Here is an 18,847-nt window from a genome sequence, read left to right on the forward strand (position 1 = left end):
AAGCCCTGAGGCCATGTTCAGACAAAGTTGGAAAACACTCAATGTATTTGCAGAACTAAATACTTTCCAGGGAGCTATTTTTCAGTGCATTGTTACAGTAAATGTTTAGATTTTCTGAAGACAAACTCATAAAACAGTCATTAAGAAATGCTATTTTATGTACAAATATTTTGCAGAACTTTATATATAACCACATTAAATGTTCTTGCATGCCTAATACCCTCACAGCATCAACACTAAACAACTATTGCTTTAGTTAACATCTCAAGACAGACTGTGACATGTCAGGGTTTGCTGAGAACCATAGGGGGTCATTCAGATGTTCGTACCTAACAGGGAGGTACAGGTTTCTGCCTCATGAATGCACAAAACTTCACACCAAGTGAAAATCACCTTCCAATAGGCTTTAGCAGCGTAGCAGAAAGTAGTCCCTAGTCTTGCAGGGTGTACACTCTGGTGGCAACAAAGTTGTTATATTACCCTAAAACCCTATCTGAGGTGTCTTAAAAATGACTGAGGTCACAGGTCTCTCAAGTCTGTCTGCACAGATCGTTTCATTTGGATTCATTATCTTTATAGACATAGACTAAATTTGCCAGTTTCACCCCAAGCTCCAACACCAGATAGGTTTACTGGTGAAATAAATGAGAGACATAATATGCTAAATTTATACGCAGGCTCCCAGCGATAAAATTTAAAATGAACAAGAACGGATAGTTACAAATGAAAATAAATATAGTCACAACTATAGTCTAGGGCTAAATCTTGCCTAAACTTCGGAAGTTCAGGTGTGAGGAAGCAAGGGTCTCCTTCAATCTCTAAGTGGGAACCCTAGGCAAGAGCATGAGTCCAGTCCTAGTGCTGCTAATTCAGGGCAAAACTCATCTTAAAAAACCTGCATTAGTATAAACTCGATAAAAAATACTGCATTTGTCACTCCTTGTAGGCAGACTAGATCTAACCAAATTATAGTCTAACTTTTCTATTTTGTGATTACCTCAAGCCAGGCTGGTCTTGTCCTGAGATTATCTTCAGCTGCGGAAGTGAAAAGTCTGTTCTTTGGACCACTTCTCTCCTATACCCATTTCCACTGATTGTTCTTCCCTTGTCATTTCTTTTTGACCTAACTTTGGCTAAAAGCCTTAACCTATAAAGCATGCTACAAAAAAAAAGCTATGGAAGTTTAATACTATTAATACATTCCTTCTAACATTCTCTGCATATATTTCACGCTTAACTTTAGATTTTAAGCAGTCTTTTTAGTTTGTGCTAGTATAACACATATTCTAACAGTTCCGGACTTGAGCTCCTAGGTAGCACTCAAAGCTTACAAAAGACCTCATCCTGCTATCCCTCTATCTTACTGATGCCACCTGATGTTCTGAACAATGCTTTCCTGATTTCTACTACACGTATTTGCAGCTGGATTAGACTATAAAGGCAATCGACCTTGATAACTCTTTTACACTACTACTCATTTTGGATTCCTGATGGCAGTTGTCTTCTCTTGGTCCACAACCACTGCAAACGGTAAGAGCCCCACTACAGCATGTTTTGACATGTGCTGGCTAAAATAACCCAGGTTAAGCCCTCACTGCTCAAACTACTTTCTTACCTTCCCTGCCATCTTGTATCTCTCCTTCAGTTACACAGGTACAGCTTTTTGCAGTAGTCTGTGGTGATCTCGGAAAGGGATCTTATTGGAGCTAAAAAAAAGTTTATGATTTTTAATGACAAGTAGCATGTATATCAGATACACTTTAGAATACCATTGTTATCTGCCCCAGCTCTTTGACACAGGTCATTTTATGGCTTCAGGGACATCTGTGTTTGTACAACTGAGAGGGTAGTGTAGAAGCAAACGAGGAAAACTGCTGCTGATAGAAATGCATGTCAAACGATAAGCTTAGTGTCTTTGCTGAGATTGGATGTGCTGGCTTCTGGAGAGATTATACCCATGTTCTCAGACTGTTTGCCAACTGGCTGTTCCCTTTGTCTGGCCTACTGATACTCATATAAAGCGTGGTACAAAACCCTGGCTTGTTCTGCACAGCACATGATCTGTTTTCTGCAGATAAATCTTTCTGACAAAAACAGTAACAAGCCACTGTCCAACCAGCTTCTCTCACACCTATTATCCATTTCAGGGGCTTCAGTGGCCTTTAACTGTTCCATCACAAATAATTTCTGACAAATCCACAAGAATACCGAGTGAGAAGGAAGCAAGTGAAGGTTCTGATACACTGTGCTCCCAATCAAAGTAGCACCTCCATGGGCAATAAGAAAATATCTCTCAGCTTCCTGGCCAACCAGCAAACTACTGATTATCAACCACTGTTCAAAGGGTATATTCCACAGCTATTACAAGATGAGCTCACTTAATTTGTCCCTGAGATTCCTCACATCTGATGTGAAACTATTAGCAAGCCCTTCTAAATTATATCACACAAACACTTTTTTTCTCAGCTGGAAATAAGTAGCTCTCTCAGTACAATCCCCAGGATGATTAGATCCTGCTCCTTTCACAGAACTGAAGCTGCTCTTTTTTGAGAGGAGTCAAGTACCAACTTCTTTCTGCTGACCCTGCCTCCCTCTTCAGCTGTTGACTGTGAAATTCTCCTTACTTACCCGGCATTTTCACAGAGATTGGTAATGCACTGCTGTACTTACTTACTCCTGAAATCTTATTTTTTGGTAATTGAAAGTAGGTGTCTTTCCATATTAAAGTATCTCTGTAATGTTACAGATGGGTATCCAGCCCTTTGCTCTGCTGCTTTCCTGTCTTCTCTCCCCTATACAATTCCTTTCAGAAATGACAACCTTGAAAGGGCATAAGAAGAAAAGTTCCGCATTGTTATTCCCTTTCCTCAGTGTAAATCAGCATAAGTTTGGCTGAGGATCACAAGCGTTTGACTTGAATGCAAATACTGATTTGCTTCTGGAATCTATATCTGCTTAAGGTCAGTTTCCACTAGCTGCAGTAAGACTTCAGGCTCTAAAACAAGATCATCATGAGATGCAATTTTAATGGCACCTGGGCAGAAATACTTATTTTTGATTTCATCTTATTTAAAGTATTTCATAAGCAGTACTTCAGTAGAAAGGTCATTAAAATGACTTTCAAAGCTTCTGATTGTCCTTTACTATTAGTCTTCATTTTCCAAACAACTCTGCACTGCCTCAGGAAACTCCTACTCTCTTGTTACTTCATTATTCCCTTCTAAAATTTTATCAGTTATAGCCCACTTCACACCTCCTCTACCACGCTGACAAATGCTACTGTGACCTACAGCACATATTGTAGTTCTAGTTATATCTACAGAATCAAACCTCCAAAATCTACATCCTGATCTGCCTCTGACTTGTCAGTCACCTTTGGCCATCTTCTGACTTCTTTAGGCTTCAGCCTCCTCATCTATAAAACAATACTTGAGATTTATACATGAAAAGCAAAGAATAGACCTTTATATTGGTACTCTCTGTATGACTGACTCCATGAAGGGATTAATTACATCTGATAGACCTAGCAATGAAATATCTGTAAAGTGGCTGAACACCATCTATCAACCAATGATATAACATACTTCCTTCTTCTTGTACCCACTTGCTCAATTATTCCTTGATGAAGGGGAATAGCCGTAAGGTACCCACACCTCTCCAACCTCACATAAATTGCCCCTGTTAATTCTTTGCTTTGGTAGTCTCGATGATACTAAATGCATTTAACATTCCCATAGCAAGTTAACCTTCTTTTCAGGAAAAAAAAGTTGTCTCAACCTTTCCTCTCCAGACTTCTTCACAAATATCTCTGACTGCATTCAGCTGGGTGCTGGGAGTTCAGACCAAGAGAACTGAAGCTCTCCCTGAGAACATTTGCCACCCGCGTATTGCCACAGTGTTCAGGAGCTAATCTTATTTATGATGTTTTGTTTCACCTCCAGCCCTTTGTGCCAAGATCCCAATGGAATGCAATTTGTACAGGAGCGGTCACACCATTTTAGCATTATTTGCTACACACACTCTTCATCTGTTAGATCCACAAATACAACAGAAAAACTTACAGTCCTTGGGACTGTGGATGGAAACAGAAGTGAAAATTGTATTCACTGCACTGTAGCATCTGAACAAAAACCTGGAACTGTGGAACTGGACAGCTTGCTTTGAACATTTCATCAGGCCTGTTTCTCTGTAATAAGCCAAACTAAAAGCCTAGCCAAACTAGAAAGCAGCCTTTTGAAAATTCATATAAATCTCACAGCTAGCACAGTTGGAAGGTTTATGCTCCTTGTAATCGTTTCCCTGTTTAAACCTTTTCTGTAGGGACCGACTGTCCGCTGACACCTGACCGTGGGTACGTATCACTCCCAAGAGTGTGCCTCAGCCCCGGCCAGGCTGCAGACCGGGAGCTCCTGGGACTGAGCCCACTCTTCCACAGCACATACCTCAAGGTGCCTCTGGGACTGAGCCCACTGTTCCAGAGCACACACCGCAAGGTGCCTGGCAGTTTAAAACCCCTCTCTTCCGTGTGTCTTTCTCCCCCACCCCGTCACTTCATTTTTCCCCCTACGAAGTCTAAAAGAAATTGTGTGAAGTCGATTCCTAGGTGATCTTCCCTTCCGCTCGCCCCAGCCCCCAACCCGAGGAGGCCCCCGGAGAGCGCTCCCGCCGCCAGCCTGCTGCTCCCCGAGGCAGGCGCCTCCCGCCCCGCCACGGCCCTCTCGGCCCGGAGAGGCGCGAACGCGGCGCGCCGCCCCCGGCCCCCCGGGGCGTCCTGCGGGCACCCACCGCCCCGGCAGCCCCCGGCTCCCCCTGTGGGCGAGGCGGGAAGGGCCGGCGCGGCGCGGGAGGGCGGTCGCTGCTCGCGGTGTCTCCGGGGAAGGAGCCGCCGCCCGTCGAGGCAGGGCAGCTGCCCCGCCGCGGGGCTCGGGCGCGGGGCTGCCCACGGCACGGCGGCGGGGCTCCTCCCGCCGGGGGAGCGGCCGGGCGGGCCGGGCCGGGCGCGGAGGAGGCGGGGTGGGGGAGCCGCTGCCGTCACCGAGGCTCCCGGCTCTCTCGCCTCGCCGCCGCGGCAGCCCCAGCCCCGCTCCCACCCCCTCGCCTGTCCCCACCCTCCCTCCCTTTCTCTCGCTCTCTCGGCGAGAGCAGTGTGCTGCTTCTTCCCAGATGGCAGCCGGCAGCGCCATGCAGCCTCCCCTTCCTCCTCCTCCTCTCCCTCCTCTCCGGCTCTAAGTCAATGCCATGCTGCCGCTGCTCCTCCCGGCACTGCTGGCCGCCTGCCTGCCATCCTGCCAGGGCTGGAGCCCCGCGGCGGCTGCCAGCGGGCAGGAGGAGCAGGAGCTCTTCTTGCCCCCTGTCAACTCCTCCTCCCGCTCCTTGGCCAGCCTCGAGATGGACCTCGAAGGGGCAACAAGCAAGGAAGAAGGCGGCACCACCAGCCCGGGCACGCCGGCTGCCCCTAGCCGAGAGCCTTCCCCCTCCGCTCCCACCTCCTCCGGGCAGCAGCAGCAGCGGCCCCAGCCGCAGGGACAGCCGCAGCCCGCCGAGGACCCGCACTGCAATATCAGCGTGCAGCGGCAGATGCTGAGCTCGCTGCTGGTGCGCTGGAGCCGCCCGCTGGGCATCCAGTGCGACCTCCTGCTCTTCTCCACCAACAGCCACGGACGGGCCTTCTTCTCCGCCGCCTTCCACCGCGTGGGGCCGCCGCTGCTCATCGAGCACCTGGGGCTGGCGGCCGGCGGCGCCCAGCAGGACTTGCGCCTCTGCGTGGGCTGCAGCTGGGTGCGGGGCAGGCGTGTCGGGCGCCTGCGGGGCGCCGCGCCCCAGGCCGCCGCCGCCGCCTCCTCGCTCACCTACCCGCCGGCGGCGGAGCCCGGCCAGTACTGGCTGCAAGGGGAGCCGCTGAATTTCTGCTGCCTCGATTTCAGCCTGGAGGAGCTGAAGGGTGAGCCGGGCTGGCGGATGAACCGCAAGCCCATCGAGTCCACCCTGGTGGCGTGTTTCATGACTCTGGTCATCATTGTGTGGAGTGTGGCCGCCCTCATCTGGCCGGTGCCCATCATCGCCGGCTTCCTGCCCAACGGCATGGAGCAGCGCAGGAGCACCGCCGCCTCCGCCGCCGCCACCGCCAAGTAGCCCGCCGCGGCTCCCCCCGGGGACCCCCTTTCTTCGTCGTGTGCTGTGAAGGGACGCGGGCGGCCGCCGCCCGCCGGACTGGACTTTGTAGCGCTGCCCGTGCCGTGTTTCTCTTGTTCAAAGCGTGTCAAAGGTGTGCCGCGGGGCGCTGCCCCCCCGCGCGGGCGGCCGTTGGGCACGCGGGCGGCCGTTGGGCGCGCGGGGCCGGCAGGGAGGGCGGCCCCCTCCCCTCCGCCCCGGTCCCGCCCGAGGGGCGCAGCGCCGCGGCGGCCCCGGCCCCGACTGCCGGAAACGACCAGATCCTGTGTGCTCGTTTTATATCTTTATTACCCGTTTTAAACGAACGTTTTAGTAAAAAAGACAAAAGCCCCCCAAAATCAACGCAGGAAATAAAAGACCCCCGCCCCGGTCAATCGCATTGGTTGTAGTCAGAGTAGCTTTTTGTATATGAATACAGTTCAAGCGGTTTTTTTTTAATTATTATTTACGAAAGGAAAAGTCTTCTTTGGCAGGATTAAGAACTGAAACAGTACATATATTGTTATTGCTGAAGTTGAACTTTAATGAACCTTTTACACTGTATTTACCAGCTGAGATAGTGTGTATTTATTATTGTAGCTCTGCGTTCTTTGGCTTTTAATACAGAGGTTTTCTTTCTGGAGCCACCTTAGCCTTTTGTGGGTCTGTTTCCGCCAGGGTGGAGTGAAGGGTTTGGCCAGTCTACCCACCTGCACACCGGCCGCAAAGCCCGTCTTTCCCCACGAGATGATGTGCCCTGGGTTGTTCGTGGGAACGGGCATGCCAAACCCTTTCTGAACGGTGTTTGTCCTTGCCTTGCAGTACGTTTAGGTGTAACACGAAATGCCACCAACGTCGGAGCAGGATGGGAGGGAAAGCCGATCCATGCCGACGATACTCTGAGGGGATTTAGTTGCACAGCTCCGCCGGCTGCGGCTCTCGTGTCCACGTGAGGTTGGGTGGTTGCAGACCTGGGAGGATCAGGTCCGCTCTTTGAGATAGCTTAAAAGTAGTGCGGTGGCAAGTCCCTGGCTTCCACAAAAGCGCGTTCCTCAAAACCAACTCAGACGCGATATACTTGTTGAAGACTTAGTGATATTGTGCCTTTGTTCATCTACCAGTCTGCAGGGTTGTTTGTGGAGAGGCTTTGGCGTGGTGAGAAGGGAGGAATTGCAGGTCCAGAACTAGATCAAGCTGCCACTTTGCAAGTGTGCAAGAAACAAAAATTTGCAGGATTTCTACTTTCTTGTTTGAACAGACAGTTGCATTGTCTGAAATACCATTTGTTGTATACTTCCAACTCTTTAGCCTTATTAAAAGCTGTATCACTTGCCTTAGACATGATTAGTCTGGCGGAAGTTACTAAAACCAAAATGTGAGCTGAATGAGAAAGACTTGCCAGAAGAATGCTCATTCCTTTGTTAACATCAATGTATTTAATCTATTAGGAACACATGAACTCACTTGGGGGCTTATTTGATATATTTGTAATATTGCTTTCTTCCTTATGTTTGATGGAAATGAGTGGATGAAAAGTCTAGGAGGATTAAATTCCATTAGGAATTAGATAGGTCAAGGTTTTTTTTTTTCTTTTTTTTTTTTGTTTTTAATTCAGGACAAAATAAAACAAGTACATGCTGTATGTGTATGCTATCTGGAAGAAAGCCAAATAATGCAGAGAGAAACAGAGACTGGCAGCAGAAATAAACCAAGATTTTAAAATCATGCATCTTACTGGACTATCTCTATATCCACTGACTCTCCCATTGACCTGAATGACCATGTCACTTGAATAAACATTGCAGTAGTTTTGTTTTTAGAAAGTAGAGGAGCCCATCACCCTGAGAAATGTTCATTTGACCTACTGATCTGAAGGGCATGTTCCCCTGTATAGTTAATGTGTGGAGTCCTGATTTGCTTTCGTTGATGTGAGAAACGTATTGTCCTTTCTGCCTTGTAAGAATTCTTTTGTGCAGGAGTGAGACATGTTCGAAAGCAGTTATTTGCTTGATGTGCCCTGCGTGACAGATAAGCCTCTTCACACTGAAAGGCAAGGCTGCCCAGAGAACATAAAGCTAATGTTAACACCCTCCCCAAAGATAAATGCTCTGCATGTGAAATAAAGAGCCTGTGGAAGAGCGGCTATGCCAGGAAAGCATTTCTTCTTAACAAGGTATTTTAGGCAGAGAGCTAGCAACTTTTTTGGAAATTTTGCCGGCTTTGTAATGTATGGTACAGAGTACTTAACTGATCTAGCAAGCCTGTGCCTGGGCTTAAATTTAAACTTAAAACTTACAGTTGGATTCTTTTTCTTGCTTATACTAGTTTTATCAGTGATGTGCCACTCCTGAATTGTATCAAAATAAGCAAGAGAATTAAGTTACTATCTGAAACAAGCAAATTCAGTTATTAAAGAGCTTTCATTTGTACTTCTCACTGATACCTGCCCAAAACACTAAAACTGGTACAAAATGGTTCAGGGATGTGTCTTCTAATGTCTACCAACATTGGCTTGAATACAAATGTCATGAATAGGCACTGCCACGTATGGAGTATTTTGCTGCTTCACTTAAAAAGTGTGATAGAAGAGAGGAATTTGCTTACAGTTTTTCTATAAAAAGGCTTAAGTAGAGCAACTATTAAAAATCTGTTAAAATGTAAAATACTTAAAAAAAAAAAAACAGGGATGGCATAAAAAAACCCACAGGGGCAACCCAGGTCCAGAATGCAAAAACGAGCCATGTGTTCAGGGAGTACTGGTCTTGGAGACAAAGTGCAAAGAGCACTTGCTAGCTAGGGAAGACGTTTCCTTAGATTGCAGTGATCATTAGGGGTAAGCGTATTCCCTTCACAGAGAGAGGACAGCTCGCGTTTCTGCCCCTTTAAGGCACAGTGCAGGGCACAGAAATTACCCCAGGTACAAGGTTTAGGCTCAAGCCTCCCAATTTAATGACCTATTTCCCTGAACCCTGGGACTTTGGTGAGATGGCAGCAGGGTTTTCCTGTAAACAATACAGTTGCAATGTTTGGCATACTCATGTGTTCTGGATTTCCTAATCATGCTTGGCCTGAGTTAACGGTGAAGTAGCTACCAGCTTTCACAGGCTGGAGTGGTCATGCTGGAAATGCTTATAATGACCATTAGCTTTCCTCAGTCTCTCCTGCATCTGCTGTTAAGGTCAGTAACTCTGCTCCCATTGATCTAGGTGCTATTGTAACTCTTAACTAACCAGTAATTTTTAGTAACAAAAAGCGGTGTCCTTTCATGCACAACTTTTACCAGTGTCAGTGGGAGTTGCTCTGAATTAAACCCAGAAGATTCAAGCCCAGAGCAATGCAAAATGATACATCTCTCTGCACCAGCTAGTTTTAGACTCCAAGTTCAAACACTAAAGTGTCTGTTTATTTTCTCTTTCACTAGCAGTGGAATTTTGTTGTTTCTTTACTGGGGATGATTCTTAAGCCAGTTCTATTCATTTGGATTTATTTTTAAAAACAGTTGTTAGCAGGGGCAGCATGAGAGGAGATCGGTCATCCATATACAATCCTCAGTATACTCAGGGAGGGCATACACACACACACACACACACACACACACACACACACACATATATGAATGAGGACTTGTATACAACAGAAAGTTATCCTGGCTTTATTTATGTACATGTGTTTGTTGGAAAGCTAGTGATACTGAAAAACAGATGTATTTTTTCCATTTTCTTTTTATATACTTCGGCTGTATTACAGATTCTTTTTCATTCTGAGAACTAAAAATTCTCTCCAGAGGGAGGTTCAGCATGAGAAGGTACTAGGCTGGTATGCTGGTGTTACTGATACATTTTTTGTTCCATACTCGGACCTCAGAATTGGATCTCTCTCACATATTTGCTTAGTTGTGCTTTATAGAGAAGCAAAAGTATACAGTTGAGTGTACCGTCTTTAAAAGCAGTTTTAGCATAGATGATTATACTGTCTTTAAAGGTAGTTTGAGCATGGATATAGTTTTGCTGTTCCTTGGTGCCATACTGATTCCCATAATAAAAATATACAATAATAGCACAGCACAACAATAACTGTATACTCTGCAAGTATACTAAAGTTCAATAGGTTATCAGTAATCTAGAGCAGATTTTTGTATGTCAAGAGGTGCACGGATATGTGGGGCAAAACTGCCATACTCAGATAAATGTGTGAGTTCTTTTTTATTCAGGGCTCAGTTCATCAGTGCTTTCCGTGATTAACATGTACAACAGTACTCTCAGTGCAGTAAATATTACTCAGTATGAGTAAGGGCTACTGAACAAGGCCCTAAAAAAAGATTCAATGCCTTACTTGGGTGAGGAAGTATTACTCATTGTGACCACAGCGTGCTGAATAAAACTGTCTCTAGGGTTAACATTACATGATTCCAGGGGCTGAACAAAAGCCCAGTGAAATCAAATAGTTAAGTTAATGGAAGTTTTGTATGACTAAAGATCACAGAATCTATTTCCAAGATACATATCCAGATATAATAGAAGCTAGTGCATTGTTGTTCCTCTCTGTTTTTTATACACATAGGTTATAAATCCAAAGCCAGCATTTCTCAGTACAATGCTAGGGCTTGCTAATTTGGAAATCATCTTCTTTCTGAAGCTAGTTTGAATGTGCCAGTTATTTTTCGTATAATTTTATTGAATAAATTAATTTTTTCAACATAGTTCGGGGAAAGGTATTGATTTTTCATAAAAAGTTTTTAATGATTCTGGGAAAATGTGTTAATAAAAATTCAAAATATTCAGATTTCAAAAGAGAAAAACTTACATATTTTGGTTAAAATTTTAAAAGCACATTTTAAAACAAAGACATTGTTTTCCATTTTCCCCTCAACAATAGAACATTTTAACCAAGATCAAAACTATACTTGAGAGTTTTACTCTGAAAAACTGATTTTGTGGGAAAAAAAAGTCAGTATGTTTTTTGACTAACTTTTTTGTGTGATGCATAGCAATATTTAAATTATAGAGTTCTCTTCCATGATTTGGAATCAATAACAATTTGTGACTAGTAAGGAACTACATTTCTTCTCCTTCCTTCGTAATAATGTTGATTAAGTAAGCTGTTCAAAACAATTGAAAATAAGAAATAAAAAGAAATATAGCTTATCTAGTTTGTTTTCTTTCTGTTCTATTATGTCAAGGGAGAAGCCTGTTGTAAAATCCGCGATATTAGAGATATTTACTAGAAATATCTGGATTGTGTTTAATTAGAGTTGTGACCAAATCAAATCTCACAATCCAGATTTCTTCCAACTTTTATAAAGTTTGGATTCATAACTGTGTGTAGCTGTTTGATCATCTATCTAGCAATCAGAGGAGGCTCTGGACCTGAATGTTGCGAAAGGCAGAATCTAAAACATAATCTCTTATTTTAGCTTTCTTGTTATCTCAACAGGTTACTGATGTCAGAGCAGAACTGGAAGATCCAGCTATCCCACTGGACTCTGTGTGGTTCTCTGTATTTGACAAGTACTTTCATAGAAAAAGATCTGATTAAGGAAACAGGAATTCTAGATTAACATTGTTCTGAGGAAATGAAGTCATTGGGAGTGTGAAGCTAAATTATGTTTTTATTCACTCTAAGGTGAGATTTGCTAGAAGCACTGGGACCTTACCTTGTTGGTGTCGTTCGGGGTGTTGCTAAGCAACATGAAGTGGTTAAAATGGAGATACAGAAGAAGAACATTGAAGAATAAAAGCAACGGAGAAATAGAAAAAGCATAAAAGAAAGAGAGTAAATGAGCCAGCACATTCTACAAATAAATTGAGAAATATCAACTATGGAAAAAAACAGTGATTAAGATCGTAGAGAGAAAAGAGAGCTGACATGACTTGCTTCCATACTTCAAACAAAATTTTCAGTGTGTTGCCTGAATAACTGACTGAAGTTTTGGCTCCCAAAATGGCAAAAGTGATGGAGAAAGAAAATAAGAGCCTGGCAAGAAATGACTGAGAAAAATTAGGAATGAGACCACCATACCCTAAGTAAAAAGAGAAAAGAAATCACTTTACATATTGCTGGAAAACAATCAAGAAAATGGCAAAGCACTCTTTTGTATATACTGTCCAATCTAGTTTTGCTTCAGACATTCTTTGAAGTTGTAAAGGAAACACGCTAAAAGTTGTCCGTATTGAATGGATATGTTTCTTCCATTGAATCTGCTTTGATCTGTGTCAAATATACATGTTTCTCATAGTCCAGCACAATAATATTTATCAGAATTGTATTAAGCCAAAAGTAGTAATGCTGAAATAATGCTGGTGTGAGTGTATTTCCCAGTCTGGACCACTGCTATTGACAAGATTACATGCTGGTATTCTGTTTACAGCATGCTGATATATATAGCCCATGTCTTCTCATCCATATATTTTAAAGGCTACCTACTTAATCTTCCTTTCTTGTTCCTGTCTTCATTGTCTCCTAAGTTTCACTCCACTTTTTCTTTTGTCATGGAAAATTAGTCATTCTTAAGATTTGCTTCCCTTTACAGTCTCCATCATCCTTTCTCTCTCTCCTAACATGTTTTTATCTTTCTTGACATTTTCTTGCTTCATGTTTCTCACCTCTCTTTCCCAGAAATACGTCCTTTATTGCCAAGCTATGAAGAAATTGTACTATCAATTTCTTCTGATTTTTCACTCTCCTTCCCACACATTCAAACTATAACTCTCATGTCTTTGGCCTTTGACACCTTCAAGCCGGAGAGGAGTTTTCCAACAAGAAAGCTTGTGTTCATGGCAAAACCTGAGTGAGAAATTGTCTCTCCTCTTTCACCGGCTACTGGAACTCCTTCCACACTTCTGTCCCAGACACTGATTCGGGGCACCAAGTTACTGTGTCTTCTGGTAAATGGCAAGCGGACCCATTTGAAGAGTTTCCTTCCACCTGAATTCCTCAAGGTCCTGTCTCTATACAGCCCTCCACTCATGTGCCTGCCCCAAACCCTTTCTGGTGGAGTGTGGGAGCATACCGCCTTTCCCACACAGCCTTTTTGCAGTGACATGGCACATCTCGCTGCCTGTCTGCTCTACCCGAGGTAGTCGTCTTGCACCTCGGGGAAGTTCGGCACAGCCAGGGAAGCAGGTGTCTCACATAGCAAGGGAGCAGCAGGTCAAGTTATACTAAGTGTATCCAGGTAACTACAGGGTCAAAAGCACTACTTTTCAATTAAAGCTCAAATTCTGCAGAAATCAAAGGCCTTTGCCTGGAAGTTGGCACATACAGGAACTGTACAAGCAGAGTGGCCCATGTGATTTTTCAAGTGCTGGGCTAGTAGCATTCTGGCTTCATTAGTAAATAACTCAGTGGCCAGGACAACTCACCGCAGCTCTCATTTTGTAAGATAATAAACACATACAGTTCGTGCTGGAGCCGGTAAGTGCTCAAGCCTTCTGAAAACAACGTGTCTGTGTCTTTGCTTCTCTAGTTGCAGAGGAAATAATATCCTTCTCATACTTGCAGTGAAAGGATTAATGAGCTAAATCCCATATGGCATTTTGAGCATACAAAGCACAATAAAAATGCAAAGCATGAACATGATTGTATTCCTTCTCTGCTCTCTTTCTCACTAAAGGGCAAGGTTTGAGCCTTACATTGTTAAATTAAGATATTCCACGCAATTTTGGCCAGAATTTAGCCAGGCAATAGCTGTACTCTGGAAATGCTTTTCCCATTGAAAGGTGGTGCTGTGAGCTGATATATTAAAAACGAATCGTTACTAAGTGATGAATGTTACTGGAAGAGATTCTCATTAATCCAAAAGTATATGGAAGAATCCCCCAAGGTATAAGAAATACTTTCTAGGAGGTGAATGCATGAAAAAATTGGTGTGGAGGTAGCTGGTGGAGATTTAATCATGGGGCTATTTCATTTCTTTTCTTGCGCTACTTGTTTCCACACACTTTCTCTGGGGAATATGAGCTGTGCATAATTATGCCAGCAATGTAGTTGCTCCTAAATGGAAACTGGAAACTACTTTCTTCAGGCAGTGCTTACTATGAATTCTTCAATTTTTTTCATTTCCTCCAGGACATGTAAAACATTTAACAAAGTAGGGGTTCATCCTTTTCTTAACCCAGTGAAACTCACTTCTGGGGCAAGTCCTATGATGTTTACCTCCCTGTATGTCCAGTGCAGCCTTGCAATACCCCATCCCTTCTCCAAGATGGGAATTTCCTGTAGTGCGCCCATCCACACTGTTTAGTTGTAGGATCATCTGGGGGCTGGGAACATGAAGACAGAGGCTTTATGCTTCTGCACTGTTCACCAGCCATGTATGACCTTTCTCTCTATCCTGGGAGCACTGTTACAGTGCATATCACTGTGAATAAATTTACAGCAGGCCCATGCAAGTAGCAGTTTCTCACAAAAAATAGTACAATGTACCAGTGATGAGTTTCTGGAGAGGACCGCTGCCAGCCTACCTCTTGTTCCTCTCTCTCCCCCAGGTGGCTGGCAGCACTTGCCCACAGGGCACTCCAGACGCAGCTGGGACTTCCCCCAGGCCCTGGTGTGGGAAGCAGGCAGCTGCCCGTTCTGACTGCCGCAAAGGGCCACCGCATTAGCAATCTGGGAAATGAGTGAGGCTCTAACCTGAAAGTCGTTTTGAGCTGAAAAAATCTTTAACTGAACTATTCAGGAGTGTCTGTGCAGTAAAATAGCTATGTACTGATGTCTTTAATGTATACTCAGAGTTTTCCAGGTCTGTTTGGTTTACTTTATTATTTTTTTCAGAGTTTGACTAGGAATTGTTGTAGATATTACCTTGGGTACGCTCCTTTGCCATGCACTTAAATTTAACTCCATAGGCTTTGCTTTATCTACTCTGGTGTGAGAGTGAATTGCCCATGACAAACCTCTTTCTCCAAAACGTCACTTATTTATCTCCAGTCTGAAATGGGGACTCGTATCCTCTCCCCATGAGATTGCTGTCATAGCACTTACAGGCACCAGCCCATGCTGAGTTAAGACAGAATAAGACAACTCTCATTTCCCTCCTACATCTGGAACATTTAATTCTTGTGACAACGTTGCGTTCCCTGAATTCAGACAGTGGGAATGATAATGCTGCTGCCCGGTGCTAACTGAAGTACTGTGGGTGTAGTGGGTCATAGAGATTTACTCTCCTCCCACATGTGAAGCGCAGAAAGAAAACAACATTGGCTAATCTGTTTTCCTACGTGTGCAGAACACAGTGGAGCAGAAATCAGTGACTTCACCAGCGTAAGAAAAACAAAATCCCTGAAGCATAAACTCTGAATGAACCAGTTCTTTAAAAACAAAAACAAGAACCATATCTGTGCATATAGCTCCTGCTGATTGCAATGAGACCAGCCCCAGTGTAACTGTATAATTGGAAGGTCTTTTATCATAGTGCCAAGAATATGATCACTTTTAAAAATTTCCTAATTAATTTCATCAAATTCTGTATGATTCAGCTGAAACTGCTCTGTTTTTAGTATCTTCATGGCTATCAAATTTTCTCTCTTGCTGTCTTCTGCTCTATATAAAAACATATCACAATGAATAATGTAGGAATTAGTGACGTTTCTCACCAGAAAACTGTTTTTAAAATCCCAGTTAAATCATTCTGACAAATTCAGAGAGCTGGTAAGCTGGAAAACATGAAAGAATTAATATATTTCTGAAATATATTTAAAATACCAAAATCTTCAGTGTTAAGGATTGCAGGTTGACTAGGAGCAACAGGAAGCATTCTCAGCAAGCATATTGTGCCTGATATTACTTAGCAAATAATAGTTATGCTTAGCTATTTCCTGATTTCATTTAATCCCAGATCCATGATAAAAGCAATTATTAATGACAGTACACATCAGATATTCCTCAATGATACAAGCATACCTTACTTACCTATGAGCTTGGCTTGAGTATTAAGGTTAAAAAAGTCCAAAATGTTTTTCTGCCTTGGATCATTTTCATTTTCCTGCCTTTATTTTTCTACAGCTGCCTGTTTTTGCTTGGAACAGTTATAGTTGTGGTTATCTAGGAAGTAATGTAATATGTGAGCAATTCAGCAAAAACTTGCTACAGGCAATACAATTCTTCTAGGCCTGGAGTTAGCACATGAACAGAGAGTGCTTAAAGTTTCCTTAGACTGCCTGTAATAAAGGAGGGTAACACATGCCTTCAGAAAAGAATTAAATCAATGTCTTCTGCAAAGATTTTAAGAAATTTATCTCTGTTCATCAGTAACAAAGCACTGAGTAATCAGAGTATGGACAAAGCATAAGGAAAGGAGGCTGTATCTATTCCTCTGTTTTTAAATTAAGCTTTTGCTGTTCTTAGAATTTGATGGATTTAAATAAATGTGTTGGGGGCGTAAGTTTCTATGTTACTTTTGTGGGGTTTTTTGGAAAATTTTTTGATTTTGAGTTACTCCAGAGAACTGAAAGAAGGGATTGCAGGAAGAACGTTCCTAATGGATACTGGCACACTGCAGCCCAGCTTTCCATAAATACCACGCACTGACTTACCACACAGCACTGAAACACATGCCAACTTACCATATCAAGCTGAAAGAGCAGAGCTATCTCTGCTGCAGAGAGGAAGGAGAAGCCTCTAAGACAGAGCAGGCCAGCAGGCTGGGGACAGCGGGCACTATGGCCACTGCAAGGTGTCACCTGTGCCCCCTTCGGAGGCAGAACCTGGCAGCTGTGGGCACATGTGCCCAGAGCAAACAGCTGGGGCAAATCTGAGCAGCTGTTTTCCTTTCGATTCCTTGTAACTGCTCGCTGGCGAGAGTTACCGCATCACAGTTGTGCGGGTATGACTCTTTGGATGAGCACTGCTTCAGAAAAAAAAGGCAAAATCACCATTATTTTGGACTGGCCTAAAGAGGCAGAGCTAATCTGACTGGCTCCAGTTTCAAGTACTGTAGTAATGCTTTCTTCACCTTTGCCTTTCTTCACTTTTGAAGGTAGCTGCCCAGGGAGCTCCTTAGGGGTCTAATGAATGTTAATCACTAAAACAAGGTAATCTGACAAAGTCACTGCTTTCAGTGTGTTAGCTACTCCTGGCAGCCAGAATTTTTGAAGCAGCATTTCTTGTGCTCATGGAATAAGATTTTCTGCAGTTGTTTCCACCTTAAGGTGCTGTGCAAATGTAGTCCAAATGTAATGGCTGAAGGGCATTTGTGTTGGCATTGTCAGTTTGAATAATCCAGGCTTCTTGCATTTTCAAGGTTTCACACTTCCTTCCCTAATTTTATTTTTCCCCACTGGCTGGTTAGCTGCTAATTCTCACCACAGCTCTGAAGGTTTCCTCTTTTCCCTGACCCATATATTGGAATACAGCAGGTGCAGTGGTTTTGAATAAGGGTATATTTGTGCCATGTGTATTTCATTGCATATCTTGAATTTTCTTTTCTTTGAGCTCTTGTTAGAAGAAAAAATAACCTAACTGCCACTGTTCTTTTCACAGAATAATCCATCCCTGGTCAACATTGCAACTTAACTCTGGATATAATACTGCTATGTGAGAGTTGCCTCTGCCCAAAGGTCTGAGTGATTAGCACTAACATGGCTGGTATTTTAATTCAGCAGTGCATTTGGTTATACTCTCTGTACATGGGTATTTCTGCTTCGTGTCATTAAGAGCCAGTCCTTGTGTCTAACAAGGTTATACTTATGTGTATAACATACAGAAAATGGTATTTATGAAACCAGGCTATGCCTTGTCTTAAAGGTCAAAGTTGTAATCACATAGCCATCTGTGTATTAACAAATGTAAAAAATAAATGCAAAAGTGTATGAGATGTATAATAAAAGCATGTGTATGAATAATAATTGGAGGCAGTTTTAATGAAACCTGGATCCCTGTGATGAATTATACAATATCTAAATGGTAACAAGATTCACAGAATTGCTGTCTGACCAACACTTAGAGAGGTTCCAGACAGTGTGCAATTTTACTACAGACTTTGCAAATGCTAGCATGATTACCTCTTTTTACAAATGTATTGTTCAGCTAGTCCATCCTGACATGTTGCAGACACAAGTCAACATCTAAGGCCATGGCCACAGGAGCCGTTTGGTATCATACGTGCTCACAGCTACTGATTAATTCCACTGGATTTTCAACTATAATGTACTCTTGCAGCTCACGTACCGCAGTGCAACGTAATAGGCACGACCCCATTGCTTTGCTGGTCTGCCTGGCTGTCTCTGGCTGACACATCATTCATGTTTCTCCAAAGGAATTTGACTAACCAAAACACCGGGTCTTTCAGAGCCCTGTGGGTCCCAGGCAGGCGAGCTGTAGTCAGTCAGCGGGCTGCAGGCTGTCCCCTGGGGGATGTCAGGCTGCCCTCTCAGCCTGATGGGGGCTGGCATTGCTCAGCCCCTCAGCATGGCTCTGGGCTGCTGTTACGCTCCAGATTTTTGCTCCTGGCCATTGGTTCAGTCTCCTGCTTTTTTGTTCTGCTCCTGCCTCTGCTCTTCCATTCCAGGATTTTGTTCCCAACCACTTTATCTGATCTTGCTCTATCTCTGACCTCAACCTTCATTATCTTTTGGAAAGATTCCCTGGCTTCCTGGCCTTACCATGCCCCTAACTTGACTCTGGAAATCAAATACGTTTTTCAGATGGGAGACATGGAAGATGGAAGGATTTGTGCCTTTAGTGCAAATAGCTTTTCTTT

General features: G+C 43.6%; 1 protein-coding gene across 1 annotated transcript; it reads left to right on the forward strand.

Moving 5' to 3' along the window:
• Window positions 1-5,091: 5,091 nt before the first annotated feature.
• TMEM158 (transmembrane protein 158) lies at window positions 5,092-13,591 on the forward strand. The gene is made up of 2 exons (XM_026094092.2): window positions 5,092-6,265; window positions 11,584-13,591. Exon 1 carries the CDS (start codon window positions 5,239-5,241, stop codon window positions 6,130-6,132), a length of 894 nt encoding a protein of 297 aa, XP_025949877.1. The 5' UTR covers window positions 5,092-5,238; the 3' UTR covers window positions 6,133-6,265; window positions 11,584-13,591.
• Window positions 13,592-18,847: the final 5,256 nt, after the last annotated feature.

Source organism: Dromaius novaehollandiae, chromosome 2 (genome assembly GCF_036370855.1).
Source record: "Dromaius novaehollandiae isolate bDroNov1 chromosome 2, bDroNov1.hap1, whole genome shotgun sequence".
Lineage (NCBI taxonomy): Eukaryota > Metazoa > Chordata > Aves > Casuariiformes > Dromaiidae > Dromaius > Dromaius novaehollandiae.